Below are 24674 nucleotides of genomic sequence, written 5' to 3'. Positions count from 1 at the left end.
CACACACACACACACACACACACACACACACACACACACACACACACACACACACACACACACACACACACACACACACACACTGTAGACAGTTAATTATTATTACAAGAGATACAGGATGATTTAACTAAGAGGAAGTGAACTAACTCCATCCACCCACCAGTAAACCCTGTATGCTTGTATGGATTAGTGCTGTTTGCTATGTGTTTTTTCCCCATTTTTATGATTTAGGTTTTCCATATGAGAGAATGTGATTACTTGTCTTTTATGGAACTGAATATCCTTGATGAGATTACATGAGTAGGTTATCATATGTAATGCAAGTCTGCGTACACACAAATGGAGAAACTCTGAGAGGGGTCTTGTGTCAGCAGGTTCCCACTGAGGGGCCGAGCAGGCTGCTGTCAATCTCAGGTTTATCAGCATCATCAGTCAACTCGCTCCCCTGATGGATCCAGAGTGCAGCGATCTGGTTTCAGAGCCGTCTTTTTGGGGCTGCTTAAATCAGCATGGTCCCATCTTTGCTGAGGCCCAGACAACATGACAGGTGATGGGACTGTGACATGGTGTTTTAACAAACAGAGAAAAAAATGGCAAGGATGTGGTGAAAAGGGGAGAGCCTATTGTTTGGGGTTAAGGAGGTATTAGATATATAGGGACATTTGGTTGTCTGTCCAGGAGGTGAAGTTTTAAATTGAAACCAAAAAGGTTATAAATGAGCCTTGACACTGTCTACAAGAAACAAATATAAGAAAGATTGGAGGTTAGTGAGTCCTGTATCATATCTTCTGTGTTGCTAATAAACTATTACCTGTGTTAGGTGAGAAAGGTTTTTGAGGGACTGCCACCCACAGGTAAAACCAGCGAGCAGAGCTCAAGCTCAAACGACACACTCACCTACCCCTGTGCCAAACCCCACCACCACCACTCTCCTCAATCAACCCTTGCTGCCCTAATCCAGTGTTTACATAAAACGCTGGGCAATAATGATAGCCATGAGACCATGGACCACCCCATGTCCCACTCCCTACACACCGTCCTCTCCCCCACCACCTTCCACCGCTAACCCAAAGCTGTTTTCACAGGAGCCAAATACCTTAAATACATAATTAGTGGGGTCATTTGTGCGATGGGGCCCCCAGCGAGGGCATGAGCGTGAGTTTGTGGGGGGCAGAGGGAGGACTAGGAGTGTAGCGGGGGCAGGATATGAAGACATGAGAGAGCTGGACAAAGACGTGCATTCATGGCTGTGGCCCCGGACAAACTTGGCTGTCGCCATCTTCAAAGGCCACCTCTGCCTTTCCTCAAAACCCAGAGGCCACAGGTTGGGGCAGAGAGGAGAAACATAACAGGGCGACCTGGAGGAAAGAGGAAAGGGGAAAACGTGGGAGAGATGAGAGGGGTGTAAGTAATGAAGCAAAGGTTACAAGAGCTGTAATCTGGGAAGAAAATAGTCAAAGTTGATGTTTAGGGAGTTGAGGCTGGAATTGAACTCAGATCCGGTAAGTTTTTGATCCAGTAATGTTATTATTGTAAGATTAAGTAATGATAACCATACATATTAAAATCTAAATTAAGTAGAATTTATATACAGTAAACATAGAAATGGAGGGAGATAATTAAATCTCTACTCTACATCCGCCACTTTGTACATCAACATCCCCCATATGACCCCTGCACCCTGAACTCTGACCCTGTGCATTGTGAGTAGTCAAATCACAGTTTGCCCTCTGCAAGGGCCCAGAATTCCAGTGGTCCATGTTTCACACCAGGAGACCTCCTTTGTATTGTTAAACTACACACACACATAAGCACACTTGCACACACACATGCACACACACGGCCCATTCAACAGCCTTCTTTACACCTTGTCTGCCCCTTCATCCCCCTCTGGCATTGTTTATGAAAGCATTTCCACTTAGCGCTGCCCTGTCTGCCCCCTCTTGCTGTGGTGCCGATTACCCACATCCTGAGTCCACTTCATTCTTGCTTTCTTCCCTTTCTCCTCATTTTTCCCCTGTCTCCATCCACTTGCACTCCCACTCCTCAGGATATTCTCACCCCTCTCTCCTGTGCTCCACCCTCCCTCCATCTTTCCCCACCGTGACATATTGCTCTCTTTTTCCTGCATGGTCAATACACTGCACACTCTTTAATGACTCCTCACTCTTCGCTTTAGCTCTCCCTCCTTCCTTATGAATGAAGCTGTGCATGTCAGATAAAAACAATAAAATCAATCCAACCTCTGCTCTTCCTTTTATCTTTACTTTATTCACTTTATCCCCTGTTCCACTGGCTTGCTGAGCTGCTGTCTCTCTGATCCTTCCCTTCTTTCATGTTTTGCCTTTCTTTATCTGACTCCCTCCTGAGGTAATAAGTGGGGTGTATGGCCGGGAAGTGTAGAGGAGAGAGACTTTCATGTCCCTTAGCCCTGGGATTAGGGTGAACTGCTTCGGGAAAAGTAATAAAGCCCCCAGCACCTACCGTCTGCTGCTGGTGGATCCTGGAATAAAGCCCAGCTCCTGCTCAGCCTGCAAGCCTGGAAAAGCTCACATTTCCTGTATACACCACCACCCTCATATCCAGCCTCTGTCCTGCCTTCTGCAGCAGTACCAAAACACAGTGGCTTCTCACTTGTGAACTCACATAATCTATAGCTATTTTATATTGTTAGGGTTACCCTAACCGTCGTTTTATTCTTACATTTAGATAAAAATCAAAAGTTATGATAAATGAGGGAGCAGGTAAGGTTTTGTTGTGTGCAGTGTGGTCCCTCTAACCTCGTTCATGTGCTGCACTGTTGTTTCAGCTTTATTCAGTTCATTTACTTCATGTTTTACTTTCCATAACCTTACTTTGTGCCTATTTCAGTGCTGTAAGACATCTGTTCCATAACTAAATTAAGCTTCAAATACTATCCTTGACACACAAACCAAACAAATTATGGCACTCAGCATTCAGTGAACAATTTCATGAGCAGAAATATATTTATTGTTGAAAACATAAATATATAAATTATGATTATTGCTGTCTTTATCCAATGGAGGCCCAAAAGGAAAGTGATAAAGGCTTAGTGATAGGGTAATGGCATTATCTTTAATCAAATAGCTCGAAGCGTGGTCCCTTGTTTACTGAGAACACTATCTTACATTGATGCGAACGGAATTGCAAAACAGTGATGAAACATCAGCCTTATAAATATAGCACCAGTCAACTGATGGTAAGTTAATTCACAGGCAGGCTGTGTCTATGTTAGATCTGATGTTCACAACTCAGCAGCAGCTGATACAACAATAGTCAAACTTTTCTTGTTTTACTTTCAATTGACTCACTTCAATGTGACTCACTCTTGTACTGCTAGAAAAATCTCCTTCAAACTTCCTCATTTGAGCACAGTTGTTTTTGCTACGTGTTGGCCTGATTACACATTCATCACTCTTTCAGAATCTGGTAAGGAAGTAATCTGGGCACAGGTTCAGGTCACCACCGCACTGTTTTCAGGCCACCTTATCATCATCTTTTCTGATGGTATGTAGCTTCATAAGGTGTGAGTCCCACTCCCATCAAAGGGTGAAGTGATCAGCGATCTGTTCTCCCGTCAACAGAAGAGTTAAAGCCTGGCTAAACAAGGAGCCCATTCATGCACTTGTCAATTTGTATTGCTCACTCTTTCACTCTTTAAACTGGTGGAGGTGGACTTTGCTCTTTACAGATTCAACATGTGTGCTGGTAAAGCAGACTGGGCAGGCATCGTCCTTATCAACTTTAGAGTGATATGGGTGAAAAATAACTTCATGTAGGAGAGAGATTGTGTGTGGCCGCACACACACCCTCTCTAGCCTGCCTTATACATGGGCACTTGCACACTATAGTTGCTCTGACAAAGTTTTAGTGTGTTTATGTGATTGGCATGAACACACCTTGATGTGCTGTCTGCATGTTTGTATGAAATGGCTTTCTTGTTATAAAAAAGGATTGGGCAGTGCTTATTATGGTTGTAGAATAAGCTATAGTATGACACTCAATATGAAGTGGGCATGTTTAAGCTGCTATATCCCCGTTCCACACCTCTGACACATATTGCCAATGCAAACAGGTGCTGAAACCCTTTTTTTTCTCCCTGATCCCACACTTCCACAAATTTTTGCATCTTTTCCAATGGATTAAATACAGGCATTCAACAACAAAAGAAATAAACATAATTCCTGCTTGGATATAAGTAAGCATAATATATTTCATAACAAAAATAAAGCATCTTCCTGCACTTACTCCCACAACTCTTCGTTGCACACATATATCCAAACCATATACAATACTTGACATCATTCAGATATACTGTAATATAATAAGAAACATGGATGAGAAAATAAAACAACAAAAAAAAAATGACATGATGAGAATGTGATACTTATGGTTACAAAGAACCAGTCCACACAGAACCCTGTCTCTAAAACCATAAAAACATCCTTTTAGTTCTTTCTTTTGTACTGGAAGAGACAGAAAGCAAACGTCCACACATATAAATAGTTTGTAAGTAGCGGCGCGTCTTCCTCTTCAAATTTAAATGTACAGAGCAACTGGGCACAGTCACAGGCCGTCAGGGGTCTCTTGATTTAGGTCAAACATCTAAAAATTCAACTCGGAGCCTTTTGAAGAAGAGAAAACACTCTCCCGTCTGTCTCTTTCTTTTTTTCTCTTTCCATTGTTTTCCTATAGCTCTCCTTCCTGTGTTTGCAAGTGTCATTTAAACAGCAGGGCAGGGCACTTTTATGTTGCCCAGCTGGAGGTCATCCACTGCTGTTTTGGAGTCTGGGCAACCGATTCCGACCAAAGCTGGATCCAAATGTTTCATGGCCATTTCTGTTGTGCGTCTTGTTAAAACAAAGTCTGTCAAAATGTTCAACACAAATCCCTTTCATCATCTCCCTTCGGTTTCTTTCTTCTCTGCCCGAGCTCCACAGCATCATTCTCTTTTCTTCCTAATCAGTGGTAGTGTTCAGTTGACTCGGTAGATGGTGTACCAGAGGAAGTCATCATCACTGCGTATTGGGTTTTTTAAAAGCACCTTTGGCATCGTATTTAGTTTTGTCTGTTACTTATTGTTCAGTCACTCATCTTTACAGAAAAGTTTTCTATTTTTCAAACGAATGTAGCATGGTGGTCGGGAAGAGGCCACAGCAGGTCTCCAGTTGCTGGCGTCCTCTATTTAGGTCCCTCCAATGCTAAAGTCCCTTGTTGCGATTGGTCTCACCTCACGTCCACTGTGGGAGAGAAAGCAAGTGCTAGTGTGAGAATCTGAATTTTTTTTAAAAAGAAACAGCAACAACATGAGTTTCATCATGAAAAGAACAAAGAGAACAAATTAGATGTTTGTATTTCGTGCCCAATTTCATCAATTTTTGCATGCATTTTAACCAAGCTGACTCAACACACACAAGATTCTTAATCATGTTTCTCCAGATTTTAAAGATAGTGATGAGACATCATTATGTCCAGTCAAAATAACCAAGTGTCAGAAAAATTTTGTAGTACAAAATCCCCTTTTAATCACATACAGAGATCAGAGGATAAATAATGGTGATGACAACATAAGTTGAACGGGAGTGAAAGCAAAAAAAGAGAGAATTGTGCCTTTTTAGCAATGAAACAAGACTTACATTGGGTGATGACTTAATGTATAACACAGCAAAAACAGTGCACGCAACCACACTCAAGCACAGCACAGTGACACAAAGCATGTGTTCATGCTCAGCAGGCCACAAAACCAACATGCAGTGGTGAGGAACAGAACATTTCAGCCCTCCCCCTTCTCAGACTGATTGGCTGTGATGTGATTGGTGACAGTGATTGGCAGGCCCATTTTTTTTGCTCCTGATTGAGCCAGTGCAGTGCCAAAAGGTGAGAGGACACTTTAGTGCTAAAGTCCTACCTGTTCCCTTCACAGCTCTCCAGTGGACTTTGGATAATGAGTGCAACTTTATTATGTGGCCAATAAATCCTTGCTGCGTCTTAGCTGTTTTGGTTTCCTTTTTTTACCTTTAGCCCTACGGTGGCCTGAAAACACAAAGTTGGGGAGGGTGGATAGGAAGGAGGGTTAAAAAGCAAAAAGCAAGGTTTATGATACAGAAAGAGGCAAAACAGCCCTGGGACAGAAGCAGAGAGTGCAAAGATATGACACACTATAAATACTTCAGATGCCTTATCAGCACACATCACAGCGCTTATCTGCTCCAAGGGAGAGAAAGGCTTCAGATCAAGGCAATGGCGGTTTACCTCCTGTCATGCCAAGCAGCCTTTGGACACCCTCCCTTAACACACAGCGTACACACACACATACACACACACACACGCACACAGGCACACACGCACACACACACACACGCACGCACACACAAACTCGTCTAACAAGGCACAAACACACAAGCGTTACAGTTTTGCAATAGCTGCCCAACTCACAGGTGTGTCTTCTGTTTGGGAGCAATCATAGAAAAAAGGTCATTCAGTGCAAAGCCAAGAGCCAGACAGGAAAGACGATTGGACAGAGATGACGAGGTCAGGAAAGGAAGTTGATGTAGGGATGAGGGTGGGACTCAGCCATCAAACCCAGCCTAAGTGTTTGTTTGTTTGTTTGTTTGTTTGTTTGTTTGTTTGTTTGTTTGTTTGTTTGTTTGTTTGTTTGTTTGTTTGTTTTGCCAAAAAAAAAGGAAAATGCTTTGACACCATTTGCAGTAACTTAATAAAGATATATAACTTTGATTACCTGTTTCTGCATCTGAGTGCTCCACCACATGATGCTGTGACGTGCACACACACTCCAGGTGGTCTTCTAACCGCACAAAGACCTCTTTCAGCTTGGGTCTCCTTCTCACGTACTCCACCTTGGCCACCTGAAGAGAGGAGGAGAGAAAAGGTTAACTACAGAGGCAGCTCCTGCACCATCATTACTCTTCGCTGTGCATGTGTCGTCAATGAATGCACATACTCTTTGCCCATCCGCTAACATCAAGAGGCATAGCGCTGTGACTGATGACTCTTTCATAAACCGATTCATAAAAAAAAACAAAAAAAAAAAACCCAGCCGTCACTTTGCCTCGCTGTGTTTGAAGTGTGACGACAGCATTCCTCAGAGGCTGATGCATTGGTTCCCGCTTGCTGTGTGCTCTATGGACTGTTGATCAGGTGTGTAAATACTGAATGGAGTGTATGACCCTGTCTAAGCAAGCGCAAACAATGGGAGAGGAGAGATGGAGAGTATGTGGGGAAGCAATGTACGCCCTAAGGCCCAGGGAAGGTTTACTCTGGCAGGAGAAGAGAGGCTGGGAGATCCCCCCTGCTCCGGGCCTGGAGCATCCACATCCAGACAGACACACACCTAAACTCCATCGCCTTGTCCTGACATGTAGGATGGTTTTAAACTGCATTAATATTTCTTTGGTTAGGGAAAGTGTTGCTTAACTGGTGCATGCAAAAAATACAGTTTATACGGTCTAATCTAAGCAATAGATCCCCAGAAAGCAGCCTTCCAATCTAACAAACACAGAAGAAATGCAGGAATTCCTATCCTTCAGTCCAGCTAACACCCTCTTAGTTTAACACAACAGGAGTGACCTCCACTTCCCACCCAACAGTTAGTAATGAAAAGGACTGATCCTCGGAGGGTTATGAATAGGCTATGTTGATTAAAGCTTAGATGAAAGCTGAATAGAGAAGGTTTCATGGAGGTTATGATGATCTTGTTGTGTAACTCAGGGGAGGTGGCTACATGCTTTTCCCTCTCTGATCTGAGTGCCAAGGGCAGGTAACCTCCCTATCCACCACTGAGGGCCTGGGGGCCACATGGAAACAATATCCCCTGCTTCACCTATTTTCCTGGTGACTGCACGAGAGAGGATATTGGCCGACAATCTCCCAGCGCTCTCTGGTGTTATGAACAACACAGTTTTAGAGTCTGCATGAGGTTCACACACGCACAGACAGAGGGCCAAAACAGATGAGTGGCTTTCTTCCTTCTATACTGTGATGGCATAGCGCCAAGGCTGGCTATTGGTGGTAAATTATCATGCAGACAAATGAATGAACAAATCTCTGTCTGTTAAAACAAAATGTAATGTTGATATTTACACAACGAAAGCTGTAACAATGGCTGGAGGGTCTCTTGGTGAGTCTAAAACTGATACCAAAAGAAATCAGGGCCCAGCCGTTCCTGTGCAACAGTGTCTTTCTATGGATGGAGGAGAAAGAGAAAGAAGAGAGGGAGTGAAAAGAGGGTAAGCAAGCAGGGGTGGTATGCAGTTAGCAAACAGAGGACAATGGTGTCTGGGTTAGTGGTGGTGTGTTTGCTGTTATCCGGCCCTGACACAGAGAGCGAGAGAGAGAGCGGGTGAAAGGGCCAGAACAGGGAAGAACTGCTCGAAGGTGGACCATCACTCTCATTAGGGAACAGGAGGGTGTGTGTGTTTGTGTGTGTGCAAACAGAGGGGGTTATTTAAGGAAGAGGGACTGACCATGATCATGACTAGTGTTAGATGACATTCATGTGTTACCTATTAACATTCAGTTTCTGGGTTACCCACTGGGGAAATTTACTACACCAACACTGACAAGATAGATGAAGAGAGATAGAAAAAAAGTTATCAGGAGTTTATTGTTACCTACTAAATGTACAGACAGTATCCCAGAATGACATGATTTTCCCAGAAAACCATTGCTAATACTTAATCAAATTATCAGACTGAAAGACGGGGTACTGTAGGAGTGAGATTAAAGATGCAGCTGGCTCTGCTGTTGTTGCTTACGGGAATCTCTCAGCTTCTAACAAGAAACTGAAAGAGTCAGCTATGTCTGACACTTACTACTGAAGCTGATCCTAATGACTACTAACACATACACACACACATGCCAGCACAGCTCCTCTGGCCAAACAAACAGCTATTGACAGAAGGATAAAGCAATGGGCCCCCTTGATGAGAGGCCCAGTGGTAGGCTTGTCTCCTTGCCCCTCACACAGCAGGGTTATAAACACTCCCTGCAGGAGTCACCACACACACATTTACACGTTCATATTTGTGTCTGAATGTGTATGTGCACGTCTAATATGTGCCACAGTACTTCTCAAACAGCCTCTGCTTTGCCCACTTTGTCAACACTTTCTTTCTTATTTCCTGTTTTGTGATGATGCTTCAGGGTATTGCAGTCTTCACTCCTAAAATCTTTCCACTTTACATCCATATTTAACTCAATCCCCCCCCAACACACACACACACACACACACACACACACACACACACACACACACACACACACACACACACACACACACACACACATTTTTAACCACTTCTTCACTTCTGTACAAAGAACACCGGCTTCCTATCTGGTGCACAGTCAATGACTTCCCACATAAAACATACATCAGAAAGAGACCCCCACACTACAACGAGGGGCCCCCACACTCTCTTTGTATAAATCAAATTGCTCTAAACTCCCTAGAAAGCCGGACCCTGAGAAAGAGTCCCCTGAGTGGCTGTGGAATGATATCCGATCCAGAGGGTTGGGGTGAGGCAGGGGGCTCTGGGAAGTACACCCCCTTCGGTATGACCTAGGCTTTCCTCAGAGTCTCCGCAGCCCTCTGTGTGAAGTCGATTGTCCCGGCTGGGTTAATTGGGAATTCCCTGAGCACGAAGCACTGATGAGAGCATGATGGAGGGGAAAGTTTTACTCAAGCCTTCCAACGAAAACACAACAGGGATGTGGATGTGCACCGCGGGCCATCGTGAACTGGAACAGCGACAGAATCAAGCAAAAATAAATAAAAATGGATGTGTGTCTGGAGAATGGAGGGGTGGAAAAAGGCAGGGTGGGGTGGCAAATTATCTGTCAGGAGGGTAATCAGGTGACTGAGACAATCAGAGCTTGTGCCTTGAAAAAAGAGCTCTTGTTGAGATGCTACAACTGTGAGCAAGTGGTGGAGAGGTAGGGGATCTTTCTCATGAAATCAAACAAGGACAAAATGAGACCCTGAAGAAATGCTAGATGATCTGCAGAGTTAGCGAGCTCAAACCACAGCAGACACAGACTGAACATCAGAGGAAGGCAGGCTAGACAACCTGCTGTTACCCTCTGCTTCAACCCCCCACAACACACACACACAGACACACTTGGGGTGATGGGTGGAAAAGGTTATCACAGGCAGTGTGAGGAGAAGAGAGGAAGCAAGGAGAGCATTTATCATGTTGCTCACAGGCCTGCATTGCCAGAAAGGCACTGCGTGACACACCAATCCCTCCCCAGCTCTCCCAAACACACACACGTAGACACATTAATGTATCACCCTTAACCTAAGAAGAACTATCATTCAATATCAAATATCAAAGAATACCAAGATGTGTAATTTTTCTCCTCCTTTGCATGTCTTTACACAACAACAGAATTGCAGCGTGAAAGACATTACTAAGCATTTAAAAGAGGGAGAGCGACCAAAAAAGACACAGACTGAATTGCAGAGACAGACACAAGGGTAAAATTAGAGAGTGGGAGATGGCTCTGTTGCAGGAGAGAAAGAGAAAGAGCAAAGAGGGAGTGAACAACTATTTCACATAACAGACAATCAGACTCCGAGAGTGTAGAAAAGTGGTGGAGGGGGAGGATGAAGTCATAATGTAGGAGCGAAAGGGAGGACAAGAGAGGAGGAGTGAAGCAAAATACAGAAATGAAGTAAAATATGATTAAAATACGACTGCTACTTTTCCTGCTCAAGCTGATGCATTCCAGCCGGCGCAGCAGAAGCCAAAGTCTCCGGCTTCTGGCTTGGTCGGGACGCTCCCATGGTCTCTGACCCGCTCCGCAACCCCCACTGTGCACACCACACTCACACATATACACACACAAACTCCCTCACCCTTCTTCATCTAGTCGAAGAGCTGAGTGAATCAAAGGGAAAATAATTCACAGCTGCAAAGGACTTCAAACAGGGAGGCCCCTCATTCCCATCTGCCCCCCCACCCCCCTCACCTAATCCACAGGACCCCTCAGACATTCATAAATCATGCTCACTGTATCACCGTCACACTGTCTTTTATTTATGAAACACCCAGTAAGTCATGGTCCCACAAAACCGCATGGCTACAGCTACTGCTTCCACCAACACCCGGATCTGACCCTCTGTTGCTGAGGTAACTGTCAGAGTGTGTGTGTGTGTGTGTGTGTGTGTGTGTGTGTGTGTGTGTGTGTGTGTGTGTGTGTGTGTGTGTGTGTGTGTGTGTGTGTGTGTGTGTGTGTGTGTGTGTGTGCGTGTGTGTGCATGTGTGTGGGTCGGGGTCGGGGCTAGGACCAGCACATGGAGATGTGTGGACCCCCACACTCAGCACTGTGGCTATATCCGCCTGGCCTCTGTCAGCCTCCACTTTGATCCAGCAGCCATCAACACTTCATTACTCTGCGGCCCGTCTTCCTCTTGCTGCCACTCCACACAAATGGCCTTGTCCCTGCGCTGTGGTGGGGGAGTTTACGTAGCATAGCGCTCCCTCTCTGTCTCACACACACGCAAACAATCTCTTAGGTTTACACAGATGTGTGCAGACGAACCTCTCCGACCTCTGCAAAATACTTGTACATATGCTTCAAGGGCCATCAAACGTTTCCAACTACTAAACCAAACCAAATGAGAAACTACTTATGCAGTGCTAATTAAATCAAACCACTTTATAAAGACAATGGACATTCAATTTTAAATTGTGTTATTTATGTTGTTTTACTTTTGAAACATGAAACAAATGTAACTTCCAGTGAGAGAACAAATACCAATACTGTAATTTTCCACCTAAAGTGGAAAATTAGCAGCTCTTTCCGTATTTTTCTCTTCAATCTCTATTATCTAAAGCATTTTCTGAGGATTTTATTTAATTGTCCAGCCGAAAACCCCAAAATTTGCACATCAAGTACTTCTGATCTGCTTCTTTTAAAAAATGTGTATAAAAAACAGAATGAAGAGCCCCACAAATGTAATTTTAACCCATGAATGAGGAAGGACAAAATAATGAAGTTATTGACCACATGTACAGCAGTAGAGTTAATGAGTGAGAAGATGAGTGACAGCTCCATTCTTTGCCTGTGTCATGGCCTGTTTACTCTGCCCCACTGGAAGAACAAGAGGCATTTAGATTCACACACATACTAATGCACATAGGCTAATGTGCTGTCTCCTCAGTCCTTCCTGTCCAAAATCACCTTATTTTAGTCTTGAAGATAAAAGCACAGATAAAACTATCAGGAACAGGTGCATGTGTGAGAACACAGAGAAATAGATATAGATAAAGGCAATACGGGAGAAATGTGGAGAAGGAAGTGAAAAATGAGGGAGGAGGATAAAATATGAGAGGTGAGATGACAAGGTAAAGACCAAAGGTAAAGACCAGAGGGAAGGAGATGGGGAGGTTGAGGGAATTTGTCTTGTGCCATTGAAATGATGCCAATGGTGCAGTAATGCTGACTTTTATTTTGATGAATGTCATTTCACACAATTCTGCATTTAGATCATAACAAGTCTATGAGCACTATGAAACAATAACACTGAAAAAATCATTAAAATACGCTTCCCGCTTTCTGTGATAAAACACCAAAAGGAAAGTGAAAGAAGAAAAAATGTGGTGGAATCACAGCAAAGATGCTGGGATAGAGGGAGTGAATATGGAGTCACAGAAAGTGCAAAATGAGGTGGGGTGAAGGAGGAGTTAAAGCAGTGCTAGGATGATAGAGTCTGAATACATAAAAACATTTGCTCATTAAGAATTCTGTTTGCCCCTGTGCTTTGTCCATTTCCCCAATTGTCTGACTTTCTTTCCATCTCAGTTCCTCTGACTAAATCTCTTTTTAATGAAATTTGATCCATCCCTAAATTGCTCGCAAGATGCTTATCTTTACACTTTCACTGTTCTTCCAATGCCAAGGTATGCACACAACACAAAAACAACCACCAACATAGTTGCGCATGTGTAGGACCAAGTGCAAAATAAGTTTAAGAGAAATGTAAGAGAATGAGAGGAGGGTAGAGGAGAAACAAGAAAAAGAAAGGGGGTGACTTTAAATCTGCCCCTTCTCCTCCCTCAGGCTTGTCCTATTTAAAGTTGCCTTTTTTATTACCCTGCCACTGAACAGGCTTGTACAGTACAGGGCCTGCACAGACCTGTTCTCTTTTTCTGGGTCCATAGCAAGGTAAAGGAAAAAGGGAGAGAAAGAGAAGAGGGGGCATAAATAAATAAAGGTGCATTTGGACAAATGCATAGTGGCATGAGATGGAAAGAAACACAGTGAATGTGTCCTTTTCCATCCTTGGCCAGCAGAACGAAAACAAGTCAAGCCCAGCGTAGACAGGCAACATTTTTAGCTTTCTAATAAACGGAGGGAGAAGCAAAAAACTGAACCCCTATTCAGCCTAACTGCTGAGAGGACAGACAGAAAAAAAAACTTGGCATTGGACAATGTTTCTCACACACAATGTGGTGAATGTCTCCTGCCCGGAGTAAGCCCTGACGGATGACCTTTCCAGGGATACAACGCCACTCGGCCCCCTGCGGCTGGAACCACATGGAAAAAACACGCCAGTGAAACCCTGCCCACACGCCTGACGGCCCCTCTCCAGTCTATGCGCTCATTTTGTCTTCAGGGTTTGACAGTGTCATAAGCGGGACACGGACAAAGTCTTATGAATCATGGCATTCCAGGAATAGCTGAATCAAGCCTTAGTGTCTTGTATGCTGCCGTCAGTGTCTCCCCATCCGATCCATCTTCATCTCCCGGATCACAGAGCTCCTATTGAGGACGACGGACACCGACTGTCTGGCAGACAGAGAGACAGACGAGTATGCATGCTGACAGACAGACACACAGGGTTACTGTATATCAGAGCTTGACTCTGTTACCGCACTATGAGTCAGCATTTCTGACCATAAACCCTGTGCCCTGGATGCAGTGCCCTGTGCTCTACAATGCCCATCTTGTCAGTGCAGCCTTACTGTCTCTACTCAACGACTAAAAGAGGAGGTCAGAGAATGTCCTCTAATCCATATTGAAATCTCTCTGACCTGTGCCAGTGTGCCAAGGGGCAGGAGGCAGCAGCAGGTGGGGTTGGTATTTGTTTTATTACTCTGGTCTATCGAAGCGGCATCTTTAAAGCCATCCATGGAACAGGGAAGAAAGTAATGTCTCTGTGCCCATGGCCAGGCAGGATGACACTGATTAAAGAGAAGAGACAATAGAGTGCAGCGATCGACTCAAAGAGAAACACAAACACACACAGTGTTCCAGGCTATCCTGTTTATCCCCCACTTGTCTCTTACTCTTACAGAACAGAGCACATAACTCCCATACCTCCAAACAGAGCTGTGCACCAGCTATCAGGCTGTAGTGTAAATACAGCAGAAATATGACTCAGCTCCAGTCATGGTGTCTCGTCTGATCCTGAACAGAAGGACATGTTTTCAAGCTACCAATGCCAAAGAGCCTCTGAGAACAGTGCAACCCCCTTCACTCCCTCGCTCTTTCTCTTTGTTGCCCCATCTCTTCTGGGCTCCCTGCTTCCAGAGGAGACAAAGGACCAAATAAACAGAGAGTGGAGAGATGGCTGTGCAATAACGGGTGACACTCAGATATTCTCAAGATACAGGAGAATGTCTCTCTCTCTCTCTCTCTCTCTCTCTCTCTCTCTCTCTCTCTCTCTCTCTCTCTCTCTCTCTCTCTCTCTCTCTCTCTTTCTCTCTCTCTCTCTCTCTCTCTCTCTCCCTGGCTGTCTTGTATCTGGCAGGAGCATCCCTCTTGGGTCCACCCTTCAACAGATGTCCTGGCTGAAGGTGCCAACAACCCTCCCTGCCTGTCCTTTATCCTTCTCTTGCTCCCTCCTCCTGTCCTGGCATGGCCACCCTGGCCTCTCGCCAAACATTGGAAAGAGTGATGAAGAGAGATTGTGGTGATCGGCTGTAATGAAAGGAGAGAGAGGAGGGGGCAGCTGAGGTGAGGTGGCCACTATTTGGGTACTGGCCAAGGAGGATCAGAGGAGAGGGGTAGACTGAGATGAACTGTAGAGGAAAGAGGGAGCTGGGTAAGGAAAAGAGGTTGACCCAATCTTGCATCCCATGTGATTTACTTACCTGGTAAGAGGAAAAGTGATCTAGATGTGTGTAACTATAAAGAGTGTGTGTGTTGCAAATGGGGTGACTATGATATATTGCGTGATTAACCTTGCAATGCAGTTTTTGGGAACCCATCAAGCATGCAAAAGTGCGTGTAGTGTGCATATCTATGCTGCAGTCGTGAGTGTGTTTTACCTTCACGGTGCGGTGGTGCTTGCGGGAAGGATGACAGCGCATGTTACTGGTGTTGCAGCAGCCCGTGCAGCGCTTCACCTCCACACAGGGCGGCCATATCAGGAAGTTAGCAGATGTGGGATCCACCTGGCTCCTGGGGATCTCGTAGATCACCGTCCGCGTCTTACACACTGCTGGGACCGCCTCTTCCACTGGAAGAAAAACAAGGAGACGGAGGAGTCACGTTAATGCGTTTGGTCTGCACGAATGTTCAGTGACACATTTTCCGAATGCAAGCGCACACTGATGTATTGTTGTAATCCATCCTTTTCATTCCCAGCTGCTTCATGCATTCCTTCACTGCTCATTATTTGATGACTCACTTGATGTGGGAGCTGTTTGTCTTACCTCGGATCACACCCAACCTCCTTTAAGGCTGTTAAGAAGACAAGCTATCCAAAAAGCTGATCTCATATCAGCTAAGGAGCTTTGGGATCAAGTCGGTGAGACAGAAAGAGACTGCTCTTTTGTTCAGAGCCCTCACTGGGGTTAATGCAGCGTGACTAGGCCAGAAAACCTTTATGTCCGCCGGTGGGAAATCTTATAATGGCCTTTGACCCTCTTGGCCATTGTGAAACAAGGAAGGCAGTAAGCATTACTTTCAGATGTAATGCTCTGACAGGCAGTCAAACCTAAAGATGTGACAGTGAGTGTACAGTAAGATACCATTATGTCGTAAAGATGATATGTGCATCATTTACAGAATGTGAAGGACTTTGTGGACAGCTGCCAAAATGTTATACTGTATCATACACTTATGATACAGCGCTCATACATGAAATACGACCAGCCACTTTATCATTCATTACTTTAAATATTGTTGCTGTTGGAAGAGATGTGAAGAAAATGCAGTTTAATGCACACATTGCACACTACATGGTATTCTCCACGCCTCGATCAGATATCGTACCGCGTGGCGTTTTATGAAGAAATCTGACTGGGAGCCCAGACGGGCTGCAACTTGAACCCTGAATGCCTGGAATTTCCACGCTCAAGGATATATTTCTCTCCTGACGCGTGTGCCTTAGATCTCCAAGCCTCTGGCCAATTAAAAGGCTTCATGTCAGGCGTCCTCGTCAACCTCACACACCAGTCTCGTTTCTCATGATTCCTTGATTGCCATAAATACTAGGTAGATGTGTTCATTAAGATGCCTTTTATCCACAAAAAAGCTATATAAAAGCCACTAACTATTAGCTTTATTTGAAATTAGTGTAAAGTGATCGGCTTCCTCTCCTGGAAACTCATATATGTACAGTAAGGGGGGTTATTTAGGATTTAAGTTATTTTTAGGGCATTATGACATTGTAATGTTGTGCCAAGTTGTGATGTATATTGTGTCAAATGTGGTCATCATGATGCAACCCCTGAGCTGAGCTATGAGCTGCTTATTACTGCATAATCATATTCTTTCAGTCTTACCGAGACTCCTCTTGCGTCGGCTGTGGAGCTGGGAGCTCTTCAATTCGTTGTAGTAACCAGGGTGACGGGAATAGTTCTTATGGTGGTTGTGGTGTTTGTGATGCTTGGGCTCCTCAATAACATCGTTTCCCGTACCTCATCAAAACAGAAGGCAGTGATATTAATAATCTCACACAGACAAGGCACAAACACACACATACAAAAGTTTTTTCAACCATTAAACCAACTATGAGTCTGGTAACCACTGTTGGAGCTTCAGCAGTGTTGAATGACTGTGGTGGGTGGCCTCACGAGAAGGCTGCATATGATCCACTATTGATGTTTTATGTACCCTTCCACAACAAACAATGTGTTGGTTAGTCATGCAACCATAATGAGATGGTAACTTCCTACTGGCTTCTTGTGCTGTATGTAACACATGCTTTGATTCCCTGTAGGGCTTAGGGTTCCATTTATCATGCTGGTCAACGGGCGTGCGGGCAGGCGACTACTGATGATGTCACAAATTGAGGTAAACAATACAGAGCACACAGGGTACAGGAGGCACAGTTTTACACAGACCTCAGTGTAATTGCTAGCTTTGTGTGTCAGCCTCACTCACTCATTTGGCTAAACTTTCCCAGCAGGAATAAAGTAGCTAGACGCAGGTGAGTCAGCATGCTCCTTCAAAAACAGCTAGCTTTCACACAGGGGACTAAAGTGGTCATTTGACAGGTACTACTCAGTTGCCATTATCCCTGCACCTAATTAGTGGTTTCGTGTCTCTCATTTACCTGAAAATGTTTACTTTTTCAATCATTCGGTAGCTTGGAAAAGTACATGTTTTGTTCTACCGTCTTAAACCTCTCTAACTCCAGTCTAATATAGCCAGCTCAGCTCATTCACAGTCATGGTCATCTGATAAAGCTTGCTTGTTTTGGTCCACACCCAATATGAGGTGGATTACAGATGAGTGCCAGAGCAGCAATAAAACGATAAAGCTTTCCCAAAGAGCAGAGTCTGAGAGTGTTTGCTAAGTGGGTGGGTCTACCTGTCTGTAGGTACAGCATACCCACCCGCCTAGCTAACACAATCCTACACCTGTACACTTTACATAAACACACACGCACAACTACACAAACTCCTCTCATTATCCTCCATAACATGTTAAACCCAATGCACACCAGCACAACAAAGCTCAGCCATGGGCAAACACATTCCACTCATCCAGCTCCTTTGTGCTCTGACCAGAGTCATCTGAAGGGATTTCCTCTACCTATGAATGGTCTAACTCTGGGATTGGTTGTTTATTTGCTTTTAGATGCTTTTTTTCCCAGGTATGTCAGACTCCCACCCCAAGATCATATCAGAGAGAGTGGAGGAAATTTCCTTCTAGCTTGTCTTGCAGTCAGTCAGACAGCCAGTAACCCTGAACCAAAGGTCTACAGAGAGGAAGTATTGACTACAGCTGAGGCCTGGAGTTAAGCAAAAGGTGAGCAATCAGCATGCCAGGCCAGTCTACTCATATCTAGAGACACGCTCTCCAGTGTATGACACATACTTTCAGAAACACACCTACACTGTCTGCAACACTGTCAGGTGAGCTCATTGTTACAGCTGGCTAACAACCTTTTAACACTGTAGGTCACTGCCTGAACTCCCAGTGTGCCTCTTATCACTTTGCCCTACCTATCCTTCTCTTCATCTCCTCCAAGCCACCCGGAGACAGTTTGTGTCATGCTGAGAGGAGAGAGGGAGGGAAGACATAAAGAAGTCTTTTATAGACTGTGCAGTTCATTTTTCTGCACCACAGAAAGACAGTCTTTATTCTAAGAGAGAAAGGAGCGAAAAGAAGATAGGGAAAGAAAACAACCAGTGATCAGGCTACAGGAAAGATGCTGGAAAAATGAGGTAAGAAGGGAGGAAATAATAGTGGCTCAATAAGACAGAATGTTAAATAGAAAAGTAGAGGCAAGGAAAATAGAGTGAGGGGTTTGCTCCTCTGTTGGTTCCAGGTGACTAAGAAGTAATAACACCCCCCGAGCGTCGTCAAACTGAGACAAGAGAAAAGAGGACAAGAGACAGTCTCTTGCCATGAATCAGGCTTTTATGACTCGCAAATTACTCCCTCCATTAGCTCAGGGCCCCGTCTCCCTCCCTTTCCTCCTCCTTCTCCCTTTCTTTTCCCCTCTACCTGTACAAATAAGAAACATTTTGTTGACTCGTTGTAATAAGGGTCTCCATAACTCTCTTTCTGTCTCTCCTCCTTGTTCCTATTATCAACATGTTACAAGCCTGAGTTGACAACGTATTAGTTTAGGTCATATGGGCAACAGGTCCTCCCTGTGGGTGTGCAGGTTAGTAGGAGGCACAATTGGCCTGTTTTTAAAGGCACTGTAAGTTCATAGGAAGTGCTGCCAACTATTTAAGAGGTAAACACACTGCCAGCTTGTTGGAAATAAAGCAGGTTGCACAACAACTTCTGAGTGACATGTGGCAGGAATACAACTTCTAGAATCCTAATGCTCCCTCCTCCACCCCTGCCCCATGCCAAGAGTCAGGTTCCCCTTTTCTGTCAAAGTCCTTCACTGAGAGAGATAAGAGCAGGCAGGACAGGGGGCCGCCTAAGAAGGGAGACAGGGAACGAGAAGAGGAAAAGCGAGCTGAGGAGCACCTCAGGGGCCAGACAGCCATCTGCAGACTTCAGCGAGGTCATCTCATCTGTCACTCAGAGCTGAAGGCATCATCCTCGCAGGATGTGTGCACATTGAGGTGCAAAAACAAATACAAGCCTGTGCTAAGCAAAGCAGCACTAAATGAAATACACAGCCGCTAGTTAAGCCCTAAAGGCCTTCCCAGTGATCCTGACACATCCGTCCTTACACCCTGAATTATACAGTCTTCTAGTTGACAGAAATCTCAGATAATAACAACCAAGTGCTATGAAGATACCCACAGGGGGAAAATTATCGCTGTCTACTTAATAAAATGCTTCATAAAATAAAAGATAAACTTTAAGGATCTCCCGGATCTGCTGTTCAACACAGTCATCAATTTTTGTTTGATCTCCCAGGTCCCAATGTGCTGCACAGCATCAAGAATATAAACAAATATATTTTAGCCTTTCCTTTCTCCTTCCCTGGTTGGCATACTATGCCATGCACAGTTCAGCCTATAGTGGTAGCTTTACTGTCCTGACCATTTGCAACAAAAGCTCTGAAAATACCCCTCAGGCTGGCGTCAAAGGTCTTTTAATGGGCTGGTCAGGGCCGCCAAGCTGGCCCTCAGACAGATTTATGTCCTCGTAATAATAATCAGCCTACTACTGTTACCCTGTGAAACATTCCTCTGTTTGAAGAAAGACATGTTAATTCAATTATAAACACCTCTTCTCATGCTAGAGGCACTTCGGCGATCTATTCTGAGCTCAGAATGAAATGGGGTGATCACTGTTGAGGAGTGCAGGTTGGTGTGATTGTGAATTAATAAAATCAAACAAACACACTAATGATACAGGACTATTAGTGCTAATTGATACGTCCATCAGAAAAGTAATTATGTGGTTAAACAGAAGAATACTTGAGTGAAACACCAGCTCTAATGCTGCCTTACTTAATATAGGTTTTGAGGTTACTAATGAGCTATGACCAGTGAGGTAGATTACATCATTAGACTGTTAAAGCAAATTTAGTAATTACCTATTTCCATCAACAAATCTTTAGGGGAGAGCCATGCATTTGATATATGGCCACAGCCTGTGTAAATACAGGCTCATGTGAAGGCAAACAGCTTCTTCCAGGGCACCTCTGTAACTTAATCTAAGACAGTCTGACACGGACCGGTCCCCCACTACAGAAGAGGCAGCACCTCCAAGAACCTGAAGCTGAAGAAACCCGCCTGACCTGTGAGCCACTGTCTCTGTTTACAGGGCAACTTATGTGACAGTCTAGTAGCTATAAAACTAGGTTATTGTGTTAGTAGCAGCTGAAAGAATATGCACAAATAATAGCCTGCCAGTGAAAGTCCATGTTTGTCACATGTGTGCTAGACAGACCTATCAGAGATACTGCTTTATCATCCATGGTAGAGCTATACTTGGAAGCTCCCCATGGCGCACAGATCCCTCAGCAATTTCCTGTGCAGTGCTATAGTCATGGGCATGCCCATATCTACATTCATTCCCTGCTGAACATACCATGTGTAGTGTGCCAAATCAACATGGACTCCTGTTCACTAAATTCTCTAAACACTGAGCTACAGCAAAGTCCTGGCCTCATATTAAATTAAAAGCCATTCAAACATTTCCCTATTCTCACTCAACATTGGATCCAACTGAATCCATGAATTGTGACACCATACTGTTAATGTTTTTTGTGTAACTATTACACGTAGGTCGCCCAGCCTTCCAGTAAAGGTATAGATATTGTAGTTTCAAAGGACAGGCACACTGTACTCCACAGTTTATGAAGGCATACTGATGGTGTAGATCGTGGTAGCACTTTTACTCTTTTCCTTTACTCTAACAACAACAATAGCAGTCTCACGTGTGGACAACATCCAACTAAGGCGTCAGGATTAAAACATGTAAATCAGGTCTGTCTGAAATAAAAGTATCAAGAGGCAGAATTTACCTACGGAGTCAATCTCCAGTAGCCGCTGGAGGTCGCTGATGCTGTGGATTTCACTGTGGGACAGTCTGTCTATCAGCTCCTGGGGAAACTCCACTTCCTTCGGGAGGCGGGTGTCGGGGGGAGAGGGGGGTGCAAAGAAATCAAACAAGAGAGGAGGGTTAGAGATGAGTCAGGTCAGTGGCAAAACACTGGTTTAATTGTTTGTCTGTATAAATAAACGTGCTGTGTATAAACAGCACAGAGAGGATCAGTGCGTTAACAACCTGCCAACAATGTGCCAACTACAGCAAGCAGGTCTGCCCCCAGGCTACATCCCCCTCATGCATGGTGAGAATCTGGATCCAAACTGCCTCTAGAAATTACGCAATGAAATTATGCTTTCTCTAATGCGCAAAAGTTGTATTCCAGGAGGATAACATAACAAACATTTGGATTAGGGTCTTCTGGCTACTTATGCATCCAGGTATTTCTAGAAGAAGCATATTTTCCTGTAAAAATAAATAGCCCTATCTGTTTTTAAAAACGTTCCTAATAATACCAGCATGCAGGACAATGATTGTGGAAAACCTAACATGAAATTGAAATAGTGTTCATGAGACTATTACTTTGAGTAGCCTATAACCTTGATTTCGGATGAAAGAAAGTATTCTAATTATCTCTTAAACCCCCTTGATTCATGATGCCCATCTTGCTTATTTAACAATAAGTTAAGCAGCTACAAACCGCTTGTTTTCTAAGGGAATTTGGAGCGCTACTACAAATCGGGGGGCTACGTTTGCCCGTCTGGACGGCAGCTCGCCTCACTTTGCACTTGTTGCGGTCCTGCATGCACCTCAACTTGAGCAACCGTGCAGCGTTACAGGAACAGTGGCTATTTATATCGCCCGGAGCGGTTCCCATGAAAGCGCCAAGCCCAACCAAAACGTTTGCCCAGTTGGCGCAGGCTACAAACAGATTTGGCACAAAAGCCAAAAATAACTGCGATATGTGTCCAAGTGCAGACACGATGTTGGTTCTGAAAAGCGCACAGTCACCGCTCCTCATGGTAACTGGAGATGATATGTTGGTCATTCTCGGTTTCATATATTCACACTGTTCTTAAAATAGCCTCTCAGATTAAACTGCTCATTTTATTTTCTTAGATGAGACACTTTGTATGTTATAGGTTAATTAAAATGAAGCTGTGCCTTAAATTATGAACGTCCTTATCTTCGAGCCTAATTACAGGCTTTAAATCAAAACTTGGAGCTATTACTCTGTAGTTTTCTTTCTCGAGGCATCAAATTGTGGTGTCTAGCTAAAGGAATTCGCGCTCTGTGGGACCCTTGCACCCTGCACCACTTTGTATGACATGGGGCCAGAGGGACATAGTCTATCCTGTCCCATACCTCTCTGGCAGCGTGAAGTCCTTGTAACTTTACCTCAGAGGTGGCCAGCAGCAGGTACGTCGTCCACAACAGGAAGTAACAAAGTGCGGCTCTCATCTCCCTTTAATTTAGATATAACCCCAAACAAGAAAAAGGTGTTATTCTGTAGGAGCCACAGAGTCGCTCCTGGCCCCAGGGGATCCACAACCATCCCCTCGAGGAGGGAAACCGGGGTGTCAGAGCAGCTCAGAGGGCTCAGTCAGACTCCGAGCTGCACTTGCTTGTAACTCTGAAAAGCTGAAGAGGCTGGAAGTTGACTCTTGTTATTCACATTGGACTGCGTCCTCTCCAACAAGCTCTGTGCGGCAGCTCGACATAGCTCCTCAGGCGCAAGTGGGACAATCCCAAGAGACAAGTCTGAGGCTGCACTTGTCCTTCACCCTCTAACAAATCAGCTACAAATTTCAGCCCTGTTTACTGAAGTATTAAAGAAACGCAGCTCCTCTTCTTTTGGAGAATTTCAGTATTAGACTGAATTAAGACGCACTAGTTTTTCTGTTATAGTATTTATAGATCTAAACGAATATAATCCAGTCAGCAGATCCTTTGGGAAATTCACAAAGGCAGCAGGGAGAAAGTTGTCCGTGTTGTGCTTTCCAGAGCCTGTCTCGCAGTAGTCTGCACAGGTCCTTGGCTGTGTAGGACTCTGAAGTGAATGGAGTCAGAGCGCCTCTGAGCCGCTGGATATAGAGAGCCAGCAGCTCCGTGCCCGTTGCGCCTCCCCTCGCTTTTCGGTGATCGTGCGTCTATTTAGTAAGGGGAGCTGGTTGGCTGCTTGGATGACTTAAGACTCGAGAGCATGTCCCCATCCCCCCTTAGCCCATTTGTGTGTGTGTGTGTGTGTGTGTGTGTGTGTGTGTGTGTGTGTGTGTGTGTGTGTGTGTGTGTGTGTGTGTGTGTGTGTGTGTGTGTGTGTGTGTGTACATGTGCCCTTCAGCAGACAGCCCACTCAGAGACTCGGGCTGCTATTGATATTGATTATCACTGATTGGACAGGATGCGAAATAGACAATTAACTGAGACAAAAAAGATGGATAATGATGGGAGTGTTGATTAAAAATGAGAACAATGGCGTATTGTATTTATTCCTCATTGTTAACTGTTGCATATAGGCTATAATAATTAGGGGCCGAGGAAACCAAATTGAATATTTAATCTGTAAAAAGAGAGATAACCGTGTGATTTCCTAACGGGAAAATGGTACAAATGTGTGGTGCTGATGACTGTTATCATCGTCATACATCATGGTGGTGATGATGATGATGATGATGATCATGGTGACTCATGATGATGTCTCCTGATGATGTTATGAGTTTAAGGCAAAGGAATGTATTATATCTAGTATATATTAGTAAAGAAATATGTAAGAATATCTCTAAATTTAGCAACAACAAAAAAAGCAACAAAAATGGTGAGACACTCGATGACAGTGACCCAATATTGTCTTAACCATTCAGTACTGTGTGTGGGCGTGACTTTGGGAAACAGGAAGCAACTAGTTAACAGCAGGTTAACAACTGACTGGTCCTAACTTGTGAGGAAGCTGGAGGCTGAGAGCTGCTCTACTGTGCTGGGAGGTCTGGGAGAAGAGCCCGGGGGCCTGATAAACGACGAAGCCTACCTGCGGGAGCAGAGACACAGACAGAGACAACGTGCACACGAATTATCAGCCAGAGGTGACAATCAGCAGGGAGCCATAGGTCACCTAACCAGGTGGTCTGCCCTCCACCTTGTCCATTCAACTGGGTCGCATAGCACAAGGCCAGCCTGAGGGCTTTGTGGCTGGAAACACTGCATGGAGAACGCACTGCAGCAACAGCTGGTGGAGTAATTAATGTAACTATTTTAATAGGCTTATT

General features: G+C 44.5%; 1 protein-coding gene across 1 annotated transcript; it reads right to left on the bottom strand.

Annotated features, from left to right (window-relative positions):
- Positions 1 to 2999: 2999 nt before the first annotated feature.
- Positions 3000 to 23079, bottom strand: pdgfab (platelet-derived growth factor alpha polypeptide b). Its single transcript, XM_062438761.1, has 6 exons — positions 22810 to 23079; positions 21389 to 21485; positions 16779 to 16913; positions 15318 to 15508; positions 6761 to 6887; positions 3000 to 5261 (listed from the first exon to the last, which is right to left on the bottom strand). Exons 1-6 carry the CDS (start codon positions 22870 to 22872, stop codon positions 5248 to 5250), a joined length of 627 nt encoding a protein of 208 aa, XP_062294745.1. The 5' UTR covers positions 22873 to 23079; the 3' UTR covers positions 3000 to 5247.
- Positions 23080 to 24674: the final 1595 nt, after the last annotated feature.

Source organism: Scomber scombrus, chromosome 18, assembly GCF_963691925.1.
Source record: "Scomber scombrus chromosome 18, fScoSco1.1, whole genome shotgun sequence".
Taxonomy (NCBI): Eukaryota; Metazoa; Chordata; class Actinopteri; order Scombriformes; family Scombridae; genus Scomber; species Scomber scombrus.
The sequence above is the reverse complement of the archived record's forward strand: the minus strand, read 5'-3'. Positions and strand labels throughout refer to the sequence as shown.